Genomic DNA, 25466 nt, shown 5'->3' with positions numbered 1-25466 from the left:
AGAGGTGTGTAATAGCTTAAAATTCCTTAATTTCACTAGTCGAAATCATCTTTGATTATATGTGTTACGAGAAATACATCTACCTATAATATCTGTACATATAATGTTTTTGTATGTATACTATAGGCCTATCTTGCTTATTGGCATCATGTAGTATATGTTTAAAGAAAAAGAAAAATACATAATTTTGACTAAAACCTAGTATTTATGCATCTCATTCATAAAAATGTCTATCATACTTCTTTCATGTGAGAAACTCATCTCGGGCTGTGCTAATTAGGTTTGCACTGCTGTGACAAAGCCCCAGGACCAAAATCAACTTGGGAGGAGAGGGTTTATTTCATCTCACAACTCTCAAATCACTGAGGAACGTCAGGGCAGGAACTCAAGGAGGGACTATGGAATCAGGGACTGCAGGAAAGACCACAGAGGAATTCCGCATACTGGCATATTCTCCAGGTTCACATTAAACTACCCTTTCTATCCCTCCCAGGACCTAGGGAGGGCGTCACTCAGTGGACTGGTCCTTTCAATATCAACAACAAAAATGGCCCCCAGAGGCTTGCCTGCAGGTCAATCTGAGGAGGCGCTTTCTCAGTTGTGACTGTTCTTCCTAGATGACTGTTGGCTTGTGACAGGTTTGTATGTATACCAACAAGTCTGAGAACTTCTGCTCATGCTGAAGGTCTTCATTGGTGTATAAACGTGTGTGTGTGTGTGTGTGTGTGTGTGTGTGTGTGTGTATTCGTGGGTGTGTATGTATGTATGTGTGTATGTATGTGTGTATGTGTGTGTGTGTGTGTATGTATGTGTGTGTGTATGTTTGTATGTTTACAATGTCAGCCCAAGATTCTACTGTTGACTAAAAGTACCACTTGACTTCTGCTGCAGCTTACTAGACAAAGCCAAAATGTCCCTGTGCCCCGAAAGCCTGGCAGCACACAGGCAGAGTTCTGAGCGGAATGGCCACTCTAGGACTTACCACGGTGTAGTTCACGCCCACGTCATGCACTTCTATTACCAGCTTTGGGGTGCTAACTGAATTCAGGTTCTTTCCAATCCCCGTTATTGTGCTTCCACCACTGGTCAAATAAAACGGAAAACGGAAATATTCAGAGCTGTCCTACCAACTATGTAGACGCCCAGTCTTAGACTCAGTGATCACGCTAGGGGACTCGCTAGGGCTGAATGGGAGTTCAGGGGTAACTCTTCTTTGGAAATTTGAGAATGTTTAAAGAGATATTTCATTAGCTGTAGAAATGGCCGAATTTTTACTGAATAAATGTGGAAAAGAATGTTTTTTTTTTCTCTCTCTGAAAAATACAGGGGAAAACATCCATGACTGTTCTCGCTTGGCTGACAGAACAAGCGGAAACGAGAGATGCTCAATAGCTGCTGACTAAAACAGAGTCTGGTGCAGAGAAGAAATATGTATGTGTAAAGGGATCCCAAAACACAACAAAAGGAGAGGGAAAAGGCGACCTGCAGCTCGGCGGAGGACTGACACATATGCAAGCGTATGTGACATAGGTGTGTCACATATACAATGGCACCAGGCTGAACTGTTCTCCTCTAGGTGTTGAAATCATAACAGGAAATGAATAATGGGCAGAATTGTTCTTGGCAGGAAGTACCATCGATAAAGTCAGACTGTCCGCGGGACCTAAATGCAGTTCCCCGCTGAATTGGAGCGGAGCCCTCAAAACACGGCAGCATTTAAACAAGGGATAAAGTGCAACGCTCCTGGGTATTCCTCAGCCAACCTTCCGTTCTTGCTTTCCTTCTACCGATCAGAAGCTTTCACTTACCTGATAAAAGATTTGGTCGGGTGGATTTCAGAGACAACCGGGTCTTCCCGGTAACTGAAGCTGCTTGTCACTCGGTCAGCCAGGTCGATTTTCAATTTCACGGGAAACTCGGCAGAGACGGTGTGGCCTGGGGTGTAGCATTCGAGAATGCTATCTGATACACTGAACAACAAGCAAAACACCAAGGGCCAGAAAGAACGGAAGGAAAAGAGTAAATAGCAGACATTAGTTATTAGTGATATTATACTCCAAAATTATACCTGTACGTCGAAAAATACAACTCCGTGGAATTTTCTGAGGTGGCCTAGGAGAAAAGCCCTTCCCAGGGTAGCTTGTTTACATCCAGCTAGATTCCCACACTTAGCCTTGATGAAAGGCCATCCGTGACTTCAAAACATGTGGTGGTTCAGGCAAACTTCAAAGTCCATTTGGTACTAGAATAAACTTAGCTCCTTCCACCCTGAGGAGAAACTACCTTTTAAATCTAAGCTCACCCATCCCGTCCCTCAGCATACCTTCTTCATCTCTGGATCTTGATAGAAATGCTTATTTTGATGTAGTGCCAATGACCAGAGCTTTAAGTTCGTTATATAGCTCAGATAAGACTCACCACAATGAAGGAGTGGATAGCAAGACAAAACTCAGAGTGGGGATTAAGCAACAGAAGGGGAAGGATAGAAAAATCAGCAAAAGGACCCAGTTGGACTTGGGAAGAAGAGAATCACCAGGAGAAAAATCATATAAAAACATCTTTATGCTCTGTGCAAATAAATGCAAAAGAACTTGGCTTGGCGTATTAGGCACAGATATTAATACAACCAAAAAGCGACAATACCTTTTTAAAGTACATGTTTTCCCTCCGATTGAAATGTGTCTAGAATTGCCGCTGTTGAGGTATTTTCCAGTCAAAGTGAGTAAGGTGCCTCCGGCATGAGGACCATACCTTGGAGAAATACTTGTTATTACAGGATCCTGAATGGGTGGCAAAACCAAAAAGGAACTGGTTAGCTCTATTCTTTATGCAGATGAAATAAAAAACCAAACATCCCGGGTCATGACTAAAAGCAAAGCTTGGACTTACCACATAGGAAAACGCACTGTACTGTGTTGTCTCTCGACTGTTTGAGACGATCACAGACACATTGAAGTGCTCACTCATCGCGGGGCCAACTGTGCATTTCAACCTGCAAAGAAAGAGCAGAGCTTAATATGTCTCAAAGCCACACGCATTTTCTGATTTTCTGGTTTGGCTGCTTGTCGTGATGGGACCATTAACTCCAAATTGTGAGCTCATGATTCCAAATGGTAAGCTCGGTTTCATGGAAGTCATAAGGCTGAAAAGTCATGTAATCCTATTTTCTGAATGGTGGTGCCAAACTTTATATCGACCATTGTAGGACCCTTCATAGGTCACCAGTGCAGACTCACCAGCTAAGAAGTGCATGATAACCTAAGTCTGTGAAGTTATGTGTTTGGGTGTTTGGCCCATGTAGCATAATGACTGCTGCTATGTCAGCAGCATGTGAAGTAATGTGCCAGCTACGAATAGAGTAAGCCAGCTCTCTTCACCAATTTATGCCAACAACTATATTTTCTACGACTGTAGTCGTCAGAAATCTATTTAAACCACTTAAAGGCTAATGCTACTGGGACAGTTTTTCTGTAAATTATTATGGTTGTGCCATGTTGGGGACACAAGAATGCATGTAGAAGCCAGAGGCCAACCTTGGGTGTCACTTCTCAGGGGCTGTCTACTTGGTTTTACAATGTGCTCTCTCTCTGGGACCTGGAGATGCCTGATAAGGCTAGACTGGCTGACCAGAAAGCTCTAGGAGTCTTCCTGTCTCTGCTTCCCCAGTGCTGGATTATCAACAGTGAGCACCACCACACTTAACTTTTTACTTGGGTGCTGGGTATTGAGCTTGGATCCTTATACTTGATTGACAAGCGCATTAGCAACTGAGGCATCTCCTTGGCTACCAATAGTGCCAATTTTTATCCGTAATCTTATATAGCTATATATATAATAAATATATATTTATATAATAAAATTTAAATATAATTTGTTTTTACAGACTTCTAAAAAGAGAGAATGAATTGTCCTTTTTCTTTATAGCTCTTAATTCACATTCTAATAATTAAGAGTTTTGGAGAACAAAGGGATGCTTCTAGAGTAAACTCGCTTTTGCCTTTGGCCTAGCAAGCTTGACATTGACTGGTTTTGGTGATTATATTAAGGTCCTTTATGATGACCATGGAATGGAATCTATATTAGATAATTTACTTTATAGAACAGATTCAACCATAATGATTCAACTGTTGAAACTTTGGTTGTTGCTACTGCACTCCAACAAGTAATCCCTGGGTTACCTGGTCACTGTGGCATTTAGGGATTTTAGAGGGAATGTGTAGAATACAGGAGACTAAGCACAGGTCTTGATCAGAGAACAGAGCGCTGATCTCTGGCTTCGCTCAGGTAGGCTGTACCCTAGTTCTCTTAACGTTAGGCAAGAATGGAACTGACACCTCCTAAGATGTGGGGGACACCCAGATGGCAGAGTGCCATGAATATGACCTGAATATACATTTAAGCTCATCTAAAGAGTCTAAAAAGTGCTTGCCACTGTTCCAAGGACCAGCAGGTGAATCATGAACAGAGGACAGACACCCAGCTGTTTACTGATGTTCATGAGAAACCTTTGTGGGGGGCAACGTTTGAGGTCTCAAGGGGAAGACCCAGTCTTTCAAACTGTACGGGCAATTTCTGAAGAGGCTTTACTTTAGTAGTTCAAACCTCCTAGATGCTGGCCCAGCGGGATGGAAGACCAATTACCACACAAACCTACTGGTCTGAGTTTGAGCCCTGGGACCTACACTGGAAGGAGGTAACCAAGTTCCTGAAGTCATCTTCTGGCCTCCACACACAATGCTACATGTGCAACTGTACCCACAGACACTCGCCAAACACCCTAAACTACAGTAATAAACACAAATATTAGACTCCAACTCTGTATAAAGATTAAATCGAGTGAACAAGTCTAAAAACAACTCATGGAAGCTGAATTGCTCTAGGCCATACCACCTTTTCCTTTCTCCTAGTCTGTTAATAAAATGAGATTACGAGGAGAAAACCAAACACGTCTTCAAATGCTATGACAGGTCAAGACCCTTGTGAATGCATAGATGAACATGTTGAACACTATTTTTTTTTTCTTCTTCTCAGAAAACCCAATTAAAGAACCCGGCCTATCTCCCAAGGCCACTCAGCAAAGTCACCATGCTCCTTACGTATTTGTCGTGCTCTCGCTTAAGGTCAAGGTACAGCTCTCGTTGCCAAGCAGAACTTTGGTTTTCCTTAAATCAAATTTATTATTCTTCTTGAATCCAAAGTCCCAGCCACATATGGTCAGCATTGTTCCTCCTTCGAGGGGTGCACTAGTGGGGAAAACCTGCAACGATAAACCCAGCAGACTGTGATCATTTTCCACATCGTGGAAACCAAGCAAATGGTGTATTGCTTTTTAATATTTATTTTAATCCTGAAAAAGTCACACACACGTGTTTCTGTGTGTGGCTTTGCGTCTGTGAGCACACTGACTATGGAAGCCGGAAGAGTGCATTTGTTCCCCTGATCCTGGCATTACATATGTAACGCGGGTTCTAGGAACTAAACTCAGGGCCTCTGTTGAATACCTTTCTGACTCTCTGAATCAAGCAATTTATGTCTACCAGTTTGTATTTCTTAATAAAAAATTTAGTTGCTTTAAATATGGTGAAACTTTGATCTAGAACCTACATGAAGTTTTGTAATAGTACAAATTAACACTCTCTTTCTGGCAAAAAAAAAAAATCTAAACTGAGAGATCCTCAGATCAGTATTGTAGTGATGTTTCTAATTCTACTTATCAACATTATTTTATGCCATTGTAAAGATGTCTTTCCTCAATGTGCAATGTTCAGTGATCAACAGGCTAACTTTCGGTGTGTTAAAAGTGACCCCTGGACTGAACCCCCAGTGAACTAGACTGGTGGGGGGAGGGCGGCAATGGGGGGAGGGTTGGGAGGGGAACACCCATAAGGAAGGGGAGGGGGGAGGGGGATGTTTGCCCGGATACCGGGAAAGGGAATAACACTCGAAATGTATATAAGAAATACTCAAGTTAATAAAAAAATAAAATAAAATAAAAAAAAATGGTATGAAAAAAAAAAAAAAAAAAAAAAAAAAAAAAGTGACCCCTGGACTTACTATGTGACGGTGGCAGCCATATACCATAACATGAGGCATTTATGATGGCCACTCCAAGGCTAAAATTATTTAGGCAGAACACGTTTCCAAGTTAAAAATAATCTTCTCCTGGGGAGCTGTGTGACAATTGAGAAAGGAAATGCTCTTTTGGGGGGACATATTGTAAATTGTACTGTAAAGTACAATGGTGGGAAAATGAAGTCTGAGGATCAGGGCAACTCAGAACCAGCCAAGGCGCTTACTGAAAAGCCTGCCACTCTTACAGTCAAGGAGAACTTCCAGAAGAACTCAGGTTCGCACACATTCCCACCCTCCCTAAGCAAGTAACTGCAAACCCATGCCTTAACGCACCCTTGTTGCCAACCCCCTCTAAAGTCTCAGCCTAATGCTTTTCTAATCGCCGTTTGACAAACAAAATCCACTACACAGTTGTGCCTTTCATGAAAATTCACCTCATCTATGTCTGGCGAAATGAAAACTGCTAGAGGGGAAATCTGTTTACTAGGGCAATCCTAACAGAAGAGAAGAGGCAGTCGCTCCCAGGGCTCTTCAGGCCAATGCTCACACGCAGCTGCAGCTCACTGTAAGGAGGCTCCCTTCCAAAACAGCTGCCCAAGCCCATGTGGGCCAGATCCTTCCGCCTCCAGCCTTTCCCCTGCTCCACGTTAAAACTGAAGCCTGTCACTCAGCACACCTCATCATTGCTTCCAATGAAATGGCAGAGAGACTTGGCAGTCACCGAGAAAGGACAGCATTGCCTAGTAGCTGTGGCCACTAGTGACAAGTGACTAACACAACAAGTGACTGTAAAACCTGCACCACCCACCTCCTCCCCCCACACCGAGTTAAAAAGGTTGGCTCTGTTTAGCATTCTCCGAGCCCAATGCTGTCCCAGTAGCTTATGAAGGAACTGTCCCTCTTCCACGGGAAAAGGAAGGAGGCTGTCGGAGACCACACACCCTTGTACAGCCCCAACAATGGGCTGGCAAACTTGGAGTCATCCTGAAGTTCAGAGAAACTCTCCAGGCAGGAAATGTTCTGCACAGAGCCACAGAAGCCAGCCGGGTCTCCTACCTGTCTGGCTGGGGAGATGCTACCACAAATCAGTTCCTCTCCTTTCACAGGTGAACGACCACATTACTGCTGGGACCATTCCATCAAGACCTTAGAATTATGTTGGTTCACCCCATTAAAATAAAATATGAGAAAGCATTAAAAAAAAAACCATCGAAAACTAAATTTACCACCGGAAGCCATGTTCTCGTTTAGCAGGAAAAATAAAGTCACAAATATGCTGATGGCCCGGTCTGGTGCTGCTCCTGATCTGGGATTCTGATCAATGATACAGTTCTATTGTGTCTCTGAGACTGTCTCCAGTCCTATAACGTATGAAGATTGTCCCACCACGATACACCCAGACTGTACTGTGAAAATGCCTCTCCTTTTCTCACGGCTTTTGAAGTCTGGGGTCAGAGGACACACTTGAAACAATGCATTGGGTTTAAAATCTTGAAATCACTCCTATCTGAAACTGCAAAGTCTCCCAGCTACTGAATACCATGTACTGTGAGAAGCAGGTTAATGTGTATGTATCAGAAAGTGAAATTCTATACATCAGCTGGATTTGTGCATGTAGAGTTGAGGGCAGAAAAGAAAGGGGGACAATTTATCTTATTTTTTTTCGCAGTAAGAATGCCCAATGTCACGGTCTAGCATGGCATGAAATCTTCCTAACAGCTATGGGCAGAGGGGGTGGGTGTGTGGGTTTACACAGTCAGCTCTGCTATTGCTACTTTCTGTCTGCTGTAAAACCTACACCTCATCGACTTGTGCTTGTCACACCCCAACCTTTTAAAGTCACCAACTGTAGATGCTGGACTTTGGAAGGATGAAGGAAGAAGACTTGTAAGAGAAACTATGCTGTTCTGGAAAAGTCTAAGCTATTTGCTCTGTTGCCAGCTATTTTAGCAATAAAGGGAGGCACAAGGGGCCAGACGAAGCGCTCCTTCTGGTCGGGTTATCAGCCTGCTTTCTTAAACACTAATGTGGACAGCTTTGAAAGGAAACTGTTGTGATTTAATTCTGTGAGTGCGCACACAAACATACACTAGTTGTAGTTGCCCCAGACAGTAAAGAGTACAAGTTTCTGGCGTCTGAAATTGCTAAGGCTCTTTGTTTAATAAAGTATTCAGCTGCACGGGGGTTTTAAAAGACTGAATGACACAGTACAGACTCAAAGCTTCTTTCTTTTTTCTTTTTTCCTTTCTCTTCTCTTCTCTTCTCTTCTCCTCTCCTCTCCTCTCTTCTCCTCTCCTCTCCTCCCCTCTCTTCCCCTCCCCTCCCCTCTCCCCTCCCTCCCTCCCTCCCTCCTTCCCTCCTTCCCTCCTTCCTTCCTTCCTTCCTTCCTTCCTTCCTTCCTTCCTTCCTTCCTTCCTTCCTTTTTCTTTCTTTTTGCCAAGGCTTGGTAACTGTGTCACACCTAGCAGAACATGGTTTTACTGAAAGCCCAGTTACCCACTGCCAGTCTTGCTCTAAACCGTAACTAAATGGAAACAGCCAGGCACCACAGCCTGCTCTCCACTCTGCTACTTTGTTTACTTGGAGTGAACCAGGTGACCCAGCCCTTTAACTTGAATCTGTCACAGGAAACATTTACTAAAGTCCAACTCTTCTACAGGCAGACAGAAAAGTGGATACTGGGTCCTCACTTGGGAAATCATTTTCAAGCAAAATATTTAGGGGCCAAGACGCTTTAAAAAAAATCCAAAACCTCAGATTTTTATAGTCTCAAACCAAACTTTATAGAAATAAGGCAACACTTTGAGTATGGCTACAGGGTCAAGGTTCCCATCTCTGCCAAGAGTTAAGCTCTTCAACGGCCGGCCTCACTTATCTCTTCTTGAACTTTATGTTTTGCCATATGATCAGTAAGTGTTTTCAGAGTGAATAAAGCCATATGATATGGTTTATAGAGTGTAGATGCCAGTAGAGTATTCTCTGTGTCATTACTTGTTCAAATACATTGAGATAAGATTTAAAGGCACCCACAGGTAAACCTGGGAACCAACCTTTATGTATGAGGCTCATCAGTTCACATGGTTCAACTTAGGGGCTCCATGTACGCCATGAACCTGAGACCCATCTCTGTGGAGCTGGAAGCTTCAGTTTGGGCACCTGGCCCAGAGCAGGCAATGAGGAATAAGAGTATGGGTGATTATGGAGGGAACGGATCTGGACTGGGGAGCAGTAGTGGTCATCTCTCACCTCTCTATGTTACACACATGGACCTAAGGGAGAGAGACTACCCTAGAGAGGCCCTAGGAGCATGAAGCAAGCACTTCAGATACAGAATGAGAGGGCGTCCCAATGCTATCTTAAAGACAAAGCTAAGACAGAGAGGGGACTTTGGCTGATATCCCCCACATAGATGAATACATTGATTTTTGCATTTTTTTCATTTTTGGAATTTGCATTTACAAATATACATATACATAATAGCTGGCAGCTATGCCTACCTTATAAACTGCTGGCAGACAGATCTCTTGAGTCCATGTACCGCTGGGGCATTCATTGGAATGCACACACCGATTGTGGCACCAGCCACACTGTATAAAGTAGGGGGCAGAGAGACACTGACTGCAGGACTGGAAATGCCCACAGCCTAGGCCATTCAGTGGAATCTTGGTGATCTGCAGAGAAGGGAAAGGGCTTCTAGAATGGCTTGTAAAAGCTGACACGTAAAAGTCTCATATAAATATCTCTCGACAGCATCTAATTGAGACAGCATCTATGTGAAAATCCCATCACAATGGCTTTAAGTGATCTCTAAAAAGCCAAACTCCTTCTTACTGTTGGCACACATATGGTAAAAAGGTAATACCGTTTGGCTGATACAGTTTGCACCTGAGACGCCTGCTGCTTGGAAGTCTGAGACGGGTCTGTGAGCTCCAGGAAATCTTGGACAGCATAACCAGAACTAATTAATTAACTCCCTCCCCACCCCAACCTTAAGGAAACATCAACATTACTGTCTTGGTGCAGAATCACTGTCCTATAATGTTAGAGGTTCTGCAAAGTAGAGACATGTGGCTCTGTCTGTGACGATTTTTAAAATAACAAGAGAAACTAATTTAAGCTTCAGGGGAAACACTCGAGACCCTGGAGAGTTCTGTGTAAGGTTACACGGTTATATGGCATTCTGGTATCAAGACGTTCATCTCTCTTAGAGGAAAGGGATTACAGGCTGGAGTCACATACACAGTGTGTCTCCAGGATTTATCTGCCTGCTCTGGGGTTCTGCTGTTAGCACTGTAATTTACATCTTTCCTGTTTGTTTGTTTGTTTGTTCCACCGAGAAGCAGGACTGAGGAGAAATGCACATTCTTAAGAAGACCTCCTTAGGCATAACATTCTTTGGCTGGTAGATAACTCCACTTCAGGAGCCCTCTGGAAGACTCAAGAATGAAAGAAATGGAAGCAGCATGAACCTAAGTCTCAGAGATGGGGAATTTAAACAATGCCACACATCATCCACCCAAGAAGAACCGAGTCCATGTAGATTCCCATGGAAACAGGCCTTACCTTCTTCCCTGTGACCACCAAGGTATAGCCATTTTGATTTGATGGATGTTCGACAATAACTTCCGGAGACACAGGATAGGAATCCAGGAGGAAATTCACATGGGGGGTGAAATGTGCTGTGCGAGAGAGCACCACCTGAGCGACAGAAGAAGACACCCTTATTCCAACAGATTCGCTTTGAACTCGGGGAGAGTGCATTACGCTCCAAGTAAGGACCCACAGGGCACTCTGTTAGAAACCAGCACAACATCTTTTCATCTCCTGCCTTGAAGCCAATTTGTCTAAACCTCATGTTTTGCCTCTGGTCTCCGCAGTCTGTAGAAGAGAACTTCCAATCAATGCAGCAGTACAGTCAGATCATTCCTTACAAGAGCATGGGGAGCTGGAGGAGCCAAAACTCTCCCCAGAAGGAAGACACCACATGGGCTACATCGTTCCCGGATTATTCTCTAATCTCTCCTTTTAACCCTCCACCTGGGGCAGTTTTTCTAAATGTAGAGCACGAGGAGTCTGGAAACCTGGGGCTGACTCCAGCTTTCCTAATCTTAAGCTGTATTTATGGATCTTCTGAGGTCAGAATGGACTCTGACTATTTGAACTGAATGTTGGATGGACGGACAAACACAGAGAGACAGACACACAGACACATACACACAGACACACACACACACACACAGACGCACACACACACACCACTGTCTCATGATATGCTATTATTTATAGTACAAATAAACGTCTACATTTTATGCTGGCTTTAACAATAAGGCCTGGGGTTTTAACAATGACTGAAGGTTGTGTTCGAAGAAATAGTGCTATTCTGGCTTTCAGGTACTCTGTCATTAGAGACATCCCCCAGCAATCCAATTTCCCTCCTTCCTGTTTCTAGAATCCAGTGCTAATAGAAATTCAGGGACAGATCAACTGGGGAGACTAGCTCAGGACTGTTCTACTAGCCGACTGCAGATTTTAGGAGGCTTTGGGCATGCTCAGAGAGACTCTGAAGTAGGTCATCAGTTTGCACGCAGCCAGTGTGGAGTAAGAGACTGATTGAGCACTGGGCTTGACATCAACTGTGACACTGACTGACATTTCCAAGAAACTGTTATAAGTTCTAATTTCAAAGTGCACGGGTTTGTTATGTGAAATCCTAGGACACTGACAGGCACCCTGAAATTAGAAAGCAAACAAAACAAAACAAAAAAGGAACAAAACCGAAGCACTCCCTCGGCCACAGTTTTCTCATTCACAAAACAGAAGTGGAGATTAAAGTAGTGATTAAATGCTTTGGACTCAAATACACACAAAATAAACATATTCTGGGGGAAAAATGGTCATTTTTTTCTTCTTCAACACAATAAAGAAGTCAAGTAGCCTGAAACAATTTAGGAAGATTTCCAAGTGCTTAATTTGTTCTCATGGGTGAACTGTTAATAGAAAGAAACTAACCCAGTGCACATTGAACTGTAAAAGTTAACATCATGACCGTTTGGTTCTACTCCAAACACTCAATGCTTTCAAAACACCTCCATTAATCTGGGTGGTTATATTTGCACAGAAACTAAATGATGGTTCCAGGGTCATACGGTCAGGATGAAAATTACTGTTATTTCTTATACTTAGGCACCTGTGACCTTTTAGGGCAAAATGAAGAAGAGTTTTATTTCCAGTCTCCTACCTCCTTGCCTGGGCTGCTCACCTATCCAATGTTGAAGATCCCAAGCCTCTATAGAACATCACCTGGATGTCATCCATTCAGTTTTGCAATCTTAAACTTCTTTTGGTGCTTAGCTCTTCCCATTCTCTGTAGTTCTCCAACCCATGACTTCACTTTGAAAATAAAGATAAAGAACCCCACCACCACCAAAAACCAAAAAGCCAAAAAAACTCTTTTCTCATGCATGAATCAAAACCAACACAAACATCAGTGTTTTAGCTGGTCTTGGGCTAACTTGACAGCACTAATTAGAGCTATCTGAAAGGAGGGAAACTTAATCGAGAGAGTGCCTCCATAAGATCTGGCTGTAAGACACTTCTTAAATTAGTTACTGAGGGGAGAGGGCCACGCCCATTGTGGATGGTTCCACTCCCGGACTTCTCTAAGAAAGCAGGCTGAGCAGGCCATGGGAAACAAGCCACTAAGCAGCACTCCTCCCTGGTCTCTCCAGCTCCTGCCTCCAGGTTCCTGCCCTATTTGAATTCCTGTCCTGGCTTCTTTGATGATGAACAGTGATATGGAAGTGTAAAAGCCAAATCAACCCCTTCCTCCCTGCTTGCTTTTGGTCGTGGTGTTTCGTTGCAATAATAAAACCCAGACTGAGACCCATAAGCTTGTCTTAGTACTCAGCTTTCTGTGACTTTCACCTCTTTGAGGATTATGGATCAATTCTTGCATCTTTGCAAGTTGCACCTGCCCTTCTGGCTTCCTCTAGACTCCTCAGACCTACATGACAATGATCATCTCCCAGAACCCTTTGAAAGGCTATGTTTCCTTTTCCTTAAACTGCTGTCACGTGATATGTCAGGACTGGTTGCTGCGCCTTATGGCAATTCTATATATAACCTTCTTGCTCGGTTTAGAATTTCTCGAATCTATAATAAGCAATCCCTTCTTAATTACTAGACTGTTATCTTTGACTTTATCGCATATCTGATTCTATGTGCTTCCCAGGAATGATTAACCTTCCCCTTTGTTTTCAAAAAGAAGCTCTTTGCATCTCTGGGCTTGGGTTGATTGATTTGTTTTTGCCTCCTCATGACTTTTCAGCTGGAGACATGTTCATCCTAGGTAACCGGGTCAGACACCATGCTCAGTGCTTCAAGAAGAGATCACAGATATTCTGGACGATAGATACCGCTTTCGCTTTCAATAAAATCCAAGGGAGAAGTGAGCTGGAGCGTACAGGAGTCAGGTTTCCCAGAGACTTTATCTAATGCCCAAATCTGAGCATTTGACTCCTTCTTAAACACCCAGTTGCTTGGCTCTCGGAGCCCTGGAGTGAATAAGAATATGAAGCCTGGAGTCAGAAGTCCCAAAGAGCACTGGGGAATTGAAGTTAGAACAGCTTTCACAATGCGTTTTCTTGCCAGGGACTCCTTGTTTCAGTAACCTTGGCTGCAGGAGTTCAGTGTGCCTGAGGGAAAGGCCTTGGTTTAAATGAGTACTGATGGCCCACATGACAGCCTACTAGCCCGGCTAGCAAAGCCGCTGGATTAGATGGGGGGCTGTCAGCTATGGAAAGTGGACAGCAGGAGAAGGAAGGAAGACCAGGAGAAGGGTGTGTGTGTGAATCTTTGCCTTCACAGTGATGAGCAGAGACCTTATCACAGATGCAAATACCTTTTCAGCTGATCGTTAGCCTTTTCTCTGCAGGAGCTTCCACTGCAAGGAAATGCCAAGGATACTTTTTCTATCATTAATCCCCCCCCCCCATTGCCAGAATCCTAAATAATTGAGTAACCACTAAAATCCTCAAAATACTCCCGAAGCAGTGCTTACAAGAATTAGGAGTTGCTTTTTGTTGTCATGGAGATACTTCTAGGGACAGAACAGAATTTGGCACGTAAGTTTAATTCTTATGATAAATCACTTGGCAATCTGAGAACAATTAGTATGAAATAGAAGACTGGCAATTATCTTTTGAATTTCTACTGTGTCCATGACTAATCCTTAGTATTTTAGGTCACAAACCCTTTTTCTTTAATGATCTTGAAAATAGAGGTCTAATGCACTGTTTGGGGGGGGGAGGGTGGGGAGAGGGAAGAATCCACATTTACTCGCTCATTGCTGCGATTGGGCCACATAAACTCTCTCACTAAGGGATCTGAGAAACAAGGGAGTAAAACAATACAAGAACGGAAAAACAAAGCAGTGTGGTTTCACCCAGAAAACTTGTAAATGTGAACAAAATACTTTTCCGTGATTTATTATGATACATAAAGACCAAATTCCCTGCCGTATAAAGTTTTTATTTTCAACTAGTCAGCTTTTACAAGTTAAATTTTAAAAACAGATGAAGATAATTTTAACAGAAAAAAATTAAGTCTAGGTAGCTATCTAGTCCCTTAAAAATGCTCTGTTTCTCTTTTTCACACAATTCAATAGTTTCATGTGATAAGGGGAGGAGGAGGAAGAGGAAGAAGAAGAGGGGGAAGAAGGAGAGGAAGAAGGGGAGGAGGGGGAGGAGGAGAAAAGGGAGAAGGAAGAATAAGAGGAGAAAGAGGGGGGAGTGATGGTGATGTTTGCAAGGTCAATAGGAATTTCAATGCTCACTCGAGTAGGAAATGTCCTTAATTTACAGCAAGCCCGATAGTCAGATGACTTCCAGGGGCTTCCCCCTATCCTTCAGAGAACCCACGGTCACCCATGCTGTTATGACCACACAGCCACCCCACCTCCTCTGCCCACACCCTTCCCACGTGACTTGGCACCCCCGAGTCTGGGGAGTGTGCTTCATCTCCCACTCTTTCCCCAGTGAGAATCCACGGCCGCTCCTTCCGCTCCCACAGCTTCTAGCCTGCATTAGAGAGGCCTAGTGTTTAGAGTATATGTGTATTTGTGCAGTCATTACTACAGTCGACTTTGAAATAATTTAGCTGCTCGAAATAAACTCCACCAACACCCCTTAACAATTATTGCCCAATCTCCCGAGTCCCTGACAAGTAGTAATCTGCTTTCTATCTCTCTGTATTTTCCCATTTTGGACATTGCATATACATGGAATCTGACGATGTCTGGACTTTTGGGTATGGCATTTACTGCTTAGTACATGCTTTTAGGATTCATCCCTGCTCCTTTTTACTGTCAAACAATAGTGTGCTGTATATACAGACCACATTCTATGCACATGTGCATCACTCGAGGAACATTTCGGCTGCTTCTACGTTCTGCCTCTGAATAATGCTACTATGGATATTAATGTGAAGCTATCTGTGTGAACATATACTTTGATTTCTCCTATGTGCTGCATCTAGGATAAGGCTTTTTTTTTTTTTTTATGGTTTTAAAACCTTATGGCTTTTAAGGTATTGCTAAGCTATTTCCCGGCGTTTGTACTATTTGACATTCCCACTTCTTGAGGGGGGGTCTCTCTACATGTCTCTGGCTATCCTGGGACTCATGTAGACCAGGCTGGCCTCGAACTCACAGACATATGCTTGTCTCTGCCTCTCAGGTGCTGGAGTGATGAGAGTAAAGGTGAGTGCCACAATGCCTGGCCCTAGTCTCCATTTTCTTTATTATGGACATTTTAGGAGGTGTGAAGTAGTACTGTTCTGTGGTCTGGGTTTGCACTTCTTACCAAGTGTTTTTTGATTTGGTTGGTCTTTTTGTTTATTTTGCTTTGTTGTTAGAGGAAAGTCTACTTCAAGAGATTCACTGGAGACCCTGGTCAGTGCCCATAGTCCAGGCTTGGAAGAATGTTTCCTCAGGGTCAGAGTGGGCCTCTATAGTGCAGGGTCCTAGAGAAGCTGGTAGCTGGCAGGGTAGATTCTCACTGGAGAAACAGCATGAGAGACGAAGCACACAGTATCCGTGTGGCAGATCAGGCAGAGGTAGAGAGGCCTGCATGAAACTGCTGGATAAGAACTGAAAATCGACAGCCCTATTTAAAGGCAATCAAAACTGAGGAGGAGCTCTGACACCATCTATGATATTGACTTATCTTAAATGTTAAGAAGCACAGGGTTTCTGTTAAGGAGTAGGGCCAAACCAATTATCCATGAAAGAGTCAAATTATTGGAATTTGGGACTCAAGGAGAAAAATATGAGAAAAGGTGACATTATGGATAGACAGACCAAGTTATGCCTAGATACGGTGTTAGAGATTTCAAGTTTAATCTGCTTTCCTGTAGTTATACGAGTATAGATCAGACTCTGGCCCACAGTAGGTCTGCAAGACACGTCTATTGTTTTAATATATTTGCAGATTGAAATAGGAAGTCTATGTATGCCTTGATGAAGGCCTGGATGTTTTAAATGTCTCAGAATGAACTAAACCTTTGACTTTAATGTGTATTTTCCCTGGATGACTCTGAGGCCTTATGCCTCTAGGCAACTTGAGATTTCCTAACATCTACAAAGTGATGTTTATTAGAAAGAAGCCATAATATGAAGAGTGACTGTTTCGATCAAGGAAACTAGTTTAATAATAGAAAAAAATAGTAGAAATTGCTGACTGGCATTGGAAGCTCAGAACTCAAAGAGGTGGGAGGCAATATACCAAATACAAAAGTCTGTGAGGTAAATAGAACAGGGGAGGCACAATGTGGCCCTCCATGTTGCAGAATAAAACCATGGAGTTCAAATAAGAGCCAGGGCTGGGGAAATTTTCTCTGCACTTTGCTCAGTTATTTTTACTGGATGGGCAGGAGTGCTTCTATGCTAAGCAGGCATTGTAGGGACAGGCATATTCAAAAAGCAAGTCTTGGGGCTGGAAAGATAACTTAGCAGTTAAGAGCACTGACTGCTCTTCCAGCGGTCCCGAGTTCAATTCCCAGCAACCACATGGTGGCTCACAACCATCTGTAAGGGGATCCAATGTCCTTTTCTGGTGTGTGTCTGAAGACAGCTACAGTGTGCTTAAATAAATAAATAAGGTGTCTGTGTTTCAATTCTTTGAAAAGAATCAAGAAGAAATTCAAACACCTAAAACCCAAACGAGCTAGTGAAATTGTACAAAAAAAAATAATGGAAAGAGCCAATGTGTTTGTCAGAGTTTGGGTGTGAGAGAGCTTCCCGTAGGCTCATGTTTGAACATTTGGTCCTCATCTGGTGGCACTGTTCTGAGAGGCTGAAGGACTTTTGGGAAGTGGAGTCTGGCTGAAGGAAGTCGGCTACCGGAGAGGTGGCCCTGAGGTTTCCATCCAGACCTTGCTTTCTGTCTGTCTCTGCTCCCTCATCTACCCTGATGTGAGAAGCAGCCTCCGCCACGGCCTTCAGTCACTGCTGATCGCACACTGTATTCACTGCAGTGATGGACTGCATCCTCAAGGCCAAATCAATCCTTCGTCCCTTAAGTTGGTTCTATCAGCACTTTGTTACAGCGGTGAGATAAATAACTAAGGCAACTTCCAAATTTGTCATACAAACACATTGACTACAGGACAATTAGTCTTTCTACAGAGTTTATCCGCCACTGATACTAAAAATTAATAAAGGTTCATAAACTAATGCTATATATTTTCTATCTTACATTTCCCTCTCTCTCTTTATTTTCTGCAAAGCATCCATGAAATAAATTTTAGTTTCTCTTTTTTATCTACAACCAAAACAAACAAAAGTTCCACATTTTCCCAGGGTTTCAAATATTTGTGACGCTTTAAATTTCTGTGATTTGAGAGCGAACAAAATATATGCCGTTCAAGAGCATGTATACATTAATTTTAAGAGCCCGGCTTAAATTTTAGCTATGGGCATGACCTTCGAATTCTTATTTACACTAAGTTCTCATTTAGCATAAAGAAGCTTCTGAACTCAGTGTACATGTTTTCCTCAAAAGAAACAGACCGGTGCTAATATTCTTTCGGTGGGCTATATCTAGGTCAGTGTTGTATATTTCATTTTAAGTGACATTTTTAATGATGCCTCGGTCTGAATATTTTATAAGAGATGAGTCAATTAACAATCCCTAAAGAGAAACAATGTTTGAGTTTAATCTTCAGACGCATCTCTGTCTAATGCTCCCTTTTTGGACCTGGATGTGCCTACATGTTAGAAAATAGCAGTAATTCCCAACATGATACACGCCATTGCCCTTCCACGGAAGGCACTGATGTGGCACAGCCGATGAGGGTCTAGAAGCCGCACGCAATCGGATGGCAGGAGGCCAGCAAATGAACTGGACTTACAGAAAGGGAGTGGTTACTCTCACCTTACCAACATGACCCTTTCGGTAATGGCCATAAAGAATAATCATGTCCAAACGACATCTTTCCTCTTCCATTTCCTGCTGGATTCAACCAGCCCAGAAAAGACCAGAAGGGAAGGTGATGAGTGCTAACATCAATGAAGGTAACAGAAGAGGGAAGGGTTTGGGATGATGCAGAAAGACCAGGGTGGTACCAAAGAGCTGTGACTGTGCCCAGGCAGTGGACACTCCTAACAGGCATACTATGGTTACCCAGTAAATGTTTGTGAGCTGAGTTTGAAGCAGGCCTTGGAAAGGCTTCGGGTCCCTTCCCCCATCCCTGATGGACCAATTCTGCCCAGCCTGACAGTCATGCACAAATATTTTAATAGCAATGCTCTGCATTTAGAGATTAAAGGCCTTATACAAATGCTGTAAAAAAAAAATCAAGCAAGCGTTGTTTGGATGTAGATTGGATGAGGAGCTCAGAAGGGGAGACGTTGGCAATCCCTGTGATTAGTCCTGTGATCTTCATGAGAATCTGTCCTTCTCCCACATGGTCCTGCTCACTGGGGTAGGTTTCCCTGTAAGAACACATACTCTCCCTGTTTACTTCTGCTATCTCAAATACTGCTTCGTGTTCTACTTCAAAGCATCCCAAGAGAGTGATCACACAAGCCAAAACCATTTTAGAATTAGATTACTGCCATATTTCCACGGATCGAGACTCAGATAGACGGGCACATCAGTCTATTTAGACTTAGGGGCACCTGTAGAATATACGTTACACTTGTTTAAAAGTCAGCAACATGTCTAAAACCTCTTCTCTGCATGCCCAGGCTATTGTTAGCTAAACAATATAATTCTTTCTAATCAAATAACCACTGTGAAATACCTGATTCACTTTGCACCCAACAGCTGGGGCTGTAGCCTGTGTTCCCAGCCTAAGTTGAGCAGCAGCACAATAGGAAGGGCAGAAACAGCTGCAAACTCTTGGGATAAAAAAAAAATCTGCTAAGCGACTTGGCCATTAGGCTTGAGGGTAGGAAGGAAGTAAAATCATTTCTCCGTGTTTCTCATGTGTGGCAGCTGCCTTGGGAGGGGAAAAAATATGTTGATTCTATTTTGTAACAGGAACGCCATAGTATTTACTAACACGAGAGTTGTAGGAACTGAGCCTGGCTACAGATTCAGAGTTTTAGTCCAGTCAAAACACTGACAGAACCTGGTAGTAAGTCACTCTGGCAAAGGCAGCTCAAGGTCTCCGGTCTCCTCTACACTCCTTACCCACCCTCCTTCCACTGTATTTGATGTAAACAAACTGGATTTCAGTGTGGTTGGTCGCCTGAGTCTGTTGCCGGTCAAATGCTTTAGGTGTATTTATAGAAAACGTGATGGACCGTAACTATCCCAGCCATACGTTCTTTGTGGTGCATAGTTCTTTATCGCATGCTCCATTGCTGCCAGGAAAACACTTTAATCTCCTCCATCAACATTTTATTACCCCCCCCCAACCCAAAGCAGATTCTGAGTTTCCTTTGTTTCACCCACTTGCCCAAGTTAAAAAAAATCGGTAGAATCTTAATATATGCTTGATGATGTTAAGACGACCTGGATAACAAAACTATCAGGCAGCGATGGCAGTTAGGAAATAAGTCCTCATTTTTCACTGTTTGGGCCGTTAATGGCAGAAGAGAGCTCCCCCCACCACCCAAACACACCAAGACACAAGAATTAAGCATCTAGTACAGAATTTTAGTTAAAAGGAGTATAAGGTTATAGACACGTGATCTATCCTTGGGATGGTATGGACTCTTTTATTAAAGTAACTTACTTAAAAAATAGGATTTTACTATCATTTTTAACATGTGGAAATAGACCCTTTTCATGTTTAAGAAAATACCACTCTATGGATGAAACAGGTTATATCTACATAGACATGTATGCATATATACATAAGCCGTATATACATTTACATATATGCATGCACTAATAGTGAAGAAAAGTGACCATGAATTTGAAAGAATGTGGCAAGGGGTATTTGGGAGGACTTGGAAGGGAGAAAAGGAAGGGAGAAATGTAATTATATTATAATCTCAAAAATAAAAAACACCTTTCAAATCTAAACTGATTGTTAAATTATATTGTAGACTTGGATTAGTGAGACAGTGGGGGAACTTAGAAAATAGAAAAGGACAAATAAGGATGAGGGAAGCCATTGGCACGCACATATAAGTAGTTTACCAGATGTCCCCTTCTCCTTCAGATGTTTTGGACTTTTAAAGCAGTGACAGTGTAACTGAAGAGTGTGTACAAACACAGGCAATGGGCCTCCATTTCATAAACAGTAGGTGACGGCCACGTCGCAATGTCTAACTGCCCATGTAGGTGGAAGGGACATGTGTCCCAGCGTCACAGGTAGCAATAGACTTACATGACCAAGAGTGGCGAGTCAGGCAGACAGCACACCAGACTGGAAGAGAGGCGTGGTCAGCTGTGAGGGTGAAGAAGTCAGGGAGACAGCATGGGGACATTCGTATCATGGGATCTTTGCTAACATTTTAGAGCTGGGAGGCTGGAGACATGCTCCATGGCTCTGGAGAGGTCCCACCATGCCCACCGTGCATAAGAGAACTATGATTTGTAGCTCTTAAATTATGGCAATGAGCAACATCTGGATCATGGAAAAGATAGTGAGAATTTTCAAAATTTCGCTTTGTGAAATAATATAGATACAGTATGTAGGGATGGGTAAATTAGAGGAAAATCTCATCACCATCTATTGGCTTTCTAGATGCCATTATCCAAACAGGTTATTAACTACATCAATTAATAACTAATAAGGGAAGTGAACATCTTCCCTTATAAAAAAATTCCTAATGTTCATAGAAGTTCCACAGATGTCATTGCCGTCCCTCCGCATTCAGAATCTACTCACGAACTTGTGGAAAGCACCAATACCTAATAAAGCAATAAACTATAATCCAGCATGGGGGGTTGTTAATTTCTGCAAAGTGCTATGATTCTTGTAACTAGGAAACACTAATTCCATCAAAGTCTGAAGCGTGGACTTCCATTGTATGGAAATAATGTCACTAGCCATTAGAAGCATTTCTTAGTGAAGCCTGCTTTTAAAAGAATTAAGTATCTGAACTCCTTTGTGAGACTCCACTGCTTTGCAGAAGGAGACGAGCCCTAGGTACAGAGGGATTTTTATCACATCCCTTTCTGATTCCTGCCAGTGTCTCTCAGGGATGTGAATGCCTCTTCTCATGGACATGCGCGGGCCACACAATAGCTCTCCTTTGATGCAGTTTCCCCCTGAAATAGGAAAACATTGCCTGGAAGTGCTTAATTGTTTCATTTTTTTTTAAACTTTCCAATCATGTGATAAAAGTTATGAATGGGGAAAAAAAGACCATTTCAGATAAGACTAAAGCAGCCAACATTCGAGTTGAAAGGTTCAAAACCTTTACAAAAACAAGCTACCCACTTCATTCAAAGTAGGTCATGCCACACTGTTGCCCTTCTAGGTTGTGTGTCTCTGGCTTCGGCCATGATTTGCACTTTATAGTCTGTTTATAACTGTCGTTCAGTGATGGTTATATAAAGCCGGCTACCCTAAGAATGCTCTTACCTGCATGAAGCGACCTTCTGATGTCCCTAGATTAGCAATGGTGAGGTCACCTTTGATGAAGGTAGAGATAGACGTCAAGAGTACATGGTTGAGCCGGCCCATGAATAAATCCACACGCTGCAGCGCCGTGGTAAACTCCGTCCGGTACTCGTCACTGCGCACTTCGCAGCCCGATGAATTTCTCAGCAGGGTCTGGAATAAAGCAGGGCGGAGAAGTTAAATTGAGTCTGCAGGCAAACAAGCTGGCAGGGAACTTTGCTGTGTGCCATTAAAGAGTTCGCTCAGACTATCGAGAACAGTCATGAGAACAGACAAACCGCCCTAATCGCGCACGAAAGTCTGTAACGACTGAAGGCTCTCATTTCACTAGGCACTGTTGTGTGTACAGACTCTCAGAATGGAGAGGCAAAGCTTATTACCTCAGCGTCATACTGGGGTTCAAATGTACACTCATGAAGATAGAAGCTGGATGCTGTTGAAAGAGAAACGGAACTTTAAATGTCTCATTTCTTGACATTGGTGTATAGTTCCTTAGCACTATGATGATGGTGATGATGGTGATGATGATGATGATCTTAACAGTCATACTGTGATATATCTTAAAATCCATGCATATGTGCATGCTCTGGGGACACAGTAGTAGAGGGAAATAGCTTTTATAGGGAACTCATGGGAAGACAACTGAACATACATCAACTGCCTTCGTCAAGTCTTGGTCCTGAGTGCACGTGCATTTTGCACAATTCCTATAATCTTTCTGCGTTGAGAAACTGAGGTGGTCTCTCTTTTATTCTCCCCATCTGTGAAACAGAGATTGCTATGGAAAAAAAAAACATGTCCCCACGACACAGAATTGTTGCAAAGATTAAGTCAACTAGCTCATGTGAATCTCTGGCAACAGAAGCAGCATACGGAACTTCACTTTAAACCTGTCATCGCCGGGAGAAAGATGTTTTTTTGAAAAGCGCACATCACATATCTCAGAAAGCAGCTTCCTGAAAGACAAGCGCCAATCTGCTAATGTTCAAATTCAAGTGGAAGGGCTGGAAAAAAATGACTGTTTAGCAACGCAGGAAAACGACAATTAAGCACCGAGGACTCCGCCCTCTGGGTGTCCATCCAGTCTCTGGTGTTTCTCTTACCTCTCAGACCTAAGCATCTGTGCTTCCCGTGCAGCACCCAGTCATGCCTGAGTCTCTACGTCAGATTTCCCAAGGCTTCTAGGGTCACTCGTAGACCATACACGCCTGGACCATACACTCATCACACTTTCCTTGGTTATCCGTTTTTTCTGTGATATCTATTTTATTGACACCACATGTGGTCTCGATCCACATGTCTGAGAGACCTCAGGCTTAGCTTGACCCTTTTGCCCCTCCCAGACCTTATGCTATTATACCCTTCACAGAATGACATCTTCCACCCCTCCAGATGTGCGAGCCAGGCATCTAAGTGTCTTCATGCTTCCCTTCTCCTTCATCCCTCCCAAGTAAGGTACCTTGAAACTCCATCAGTTTCATTTCCTAAGTGTCCTAGTTACTTCCCGCTGCTGACCAAAGGTGACTTGGGGTGGGCAGGCTTGTTGGGTTTACAATTCCACATCACTGTCCATCATCAATGGAAGTCAGGGCAGGAGCACAAGCCAAGGCAGGAGGCATGGAGGAAAACTGCATGCTGGCTTGCCTCCAATATCTTGCTTGCTCCTCCCAGGACTAGTTGCACAGAGATGACATTACTACCCACAATGGGCTGGGTCTTCCCACTTCAATCAACAACCAAGACAATGCCGCACAGAACTGCCTACAGGCGGTTCTGATGGAGGCCATTCCTCACTTCAGGTTTCCCTGTGCCTCTAGTTTGGGCTGGATTTTGTCAACAGATGACTTCCCAGAGCTATCCCTGGCCTTTCTGTCTCCATCACTGTGACACTTGTCCTGCCACCCACCCTTTTGCTGGGCCATGACAAGAGCTTCTCAACCAGTGCCACTGTCGGATTAGCTGTTTGTATTGCAGTAGGTCTCTTTATATATATATATATATATATATATATATATATATATATATATATATAATCCAACACTTCTTCCTTTCTATTTAGACTATGTAATACCTTCCCTAACTCTAGAAGAAACCTTTTTAACATAGCCTACTAGGTTTCATATTATGTGGCTTCTACCCGCCTTCTGGTTCTATGTTCTCTGTGTCTCAGTGTTCAGGCCTGCTTTCAGCTGTCCGAGGGTTGTAAACATCTTCCCATTGACGAGTCTGACGTACGGGGTTTGCCCTTCCAGGGTCTGCCCTCTACCTCCACTCACCTAGTTACCTCCTAAATATCCTTTATTCAGGAATCACCAGTCTCCCACGAGATTTGCTCTGATGCTCACATCAAGGCCCAATGCTCCCACTGTGGAGTCTCATGATAGCTTTTGCCCGCTAACCACAAGCACAGCAGTAACCATTTCTGCTGCAACACAACATTCCCTTGTATACCTAATGTCCGGCTCTAGCCAACTGTACTTGCCTTTCCAAAACTACTGCCAGTGGCAGACTGAACATCACGAAATATAGGGAGCTAGTAAATAATGACAGAATGGCTGGATAAGGCAGGCGGAGGTGGAGTGCGTAGGAAGCTGTGAACTGCTAGTTTGGAAACTATCATTTTCAGGAATAGGGCAGTTAGGAGTTCCTGAGGAGCAAAGAATGGTTGGCCCCTCGGTGCTCCTGAGGACAGCTGGGAGTTGGTAAATCTGGGCCAGCTGGACGGGGTGGAAGGACATACTAAAGAAAATGAAGCCTAACTTAGAAGAAAAGAAATGAAGGTTTACTCTTGGACATTTTGTTTGTTTGACTTTTGTGTCAGAGCTCCTTCCTGGAGTCCTGGCTGTCCAGGAATTCACTCTGTAGACAAGGCTTGCCTCAAATTCACAGAGATCTGCCTGCCTCTGCCTCACAAATACTAGGATTAAAGGTATGTGCCACCACCGCCTAGCAGGACTTTTTTATATACAGCTGCTGGGACATTGATTGAGATGTTAGAAATTCCTTGTTACTATTGTCTATTATAAAAGTTTGAAACTTAATCCTTTGTGATACTTATGATTGAACCTGTATGATTCCCTACCCTCATCACATGCCCTCTAACTTACAGTTAAGAATAACAAAAATTCAGTTATGTTACTGTGTAGTGACTTCATTTCTTAAGGGTGACCATCCATCACACACACAGAATTGTGAAGTTCTTATATCTTTTGCCTCTGTGGTTAAAAGCCACCTAAAATATTCTATTTTTGTGCATTGGCAATTTCTTCACTTTAATTGGCAATCACTTAGCAAACCGAGAGAGTCTTAAG

The 25466-nt window shown here is 43.1% G+C and overlaps 1 protein-coding gene across 3 annotated transcripts in view; it reads right to left on the bottom strand.

Annotated features, from left to right (window-relative positions):
• Met (MET proto-oncogene, receptor tyrosine kinase) overlaps nucleotides 1-25466 on the bottom strand; it is a 107219-nt gene that overhangs the window by 35434 nt on the left and 46319 nt on the right. For all 3 annotated transcript variants that reach the window (XM_006236129.5, XM_039107024.2, NM_031517.2), the window contains 8 exon segments: nucleotides 22117-22308; nucleotides 10636-10770; nucleotides 9570-9743; nucleotides 5097-5257; nucleotides 2890-2992; nucleotides 2644-2780; nucleotides 1809-1970; nucleotides 983-1082 (listed from right to left, as the gene is read on the bottom strand). In XM_006236129.5, the coding sequence (XP_006236191.1) occupies nucleotides 983-1082; nucleotides 1809-1970; nucleotides 2644-2780; nucleotides 2890-2992; nucleotides 5097-5257; nucleotides 9570-9743; nucleotides 10636-10770; nucleotides 22117-22308 (1164 nt within the window).

This window comes from Rattus norvegicus, chromosome 4, assembly GCF_036323735.1.
Source record: "Rattus norvegicus strain BN/NHsdMcwi chromosome 4, GRCr8, whole genome shotgun sequence".
In the NCBI taxonomy this organism is placed as follows: Eukaryota; Metazoa; Chordata; class Mammalia; order Rodentia; family Muridae; genus Rattus; species Rattus norvegicus.
This window is presented reverse-complemented; position numbering and strand designations above follow the sequence as displayed.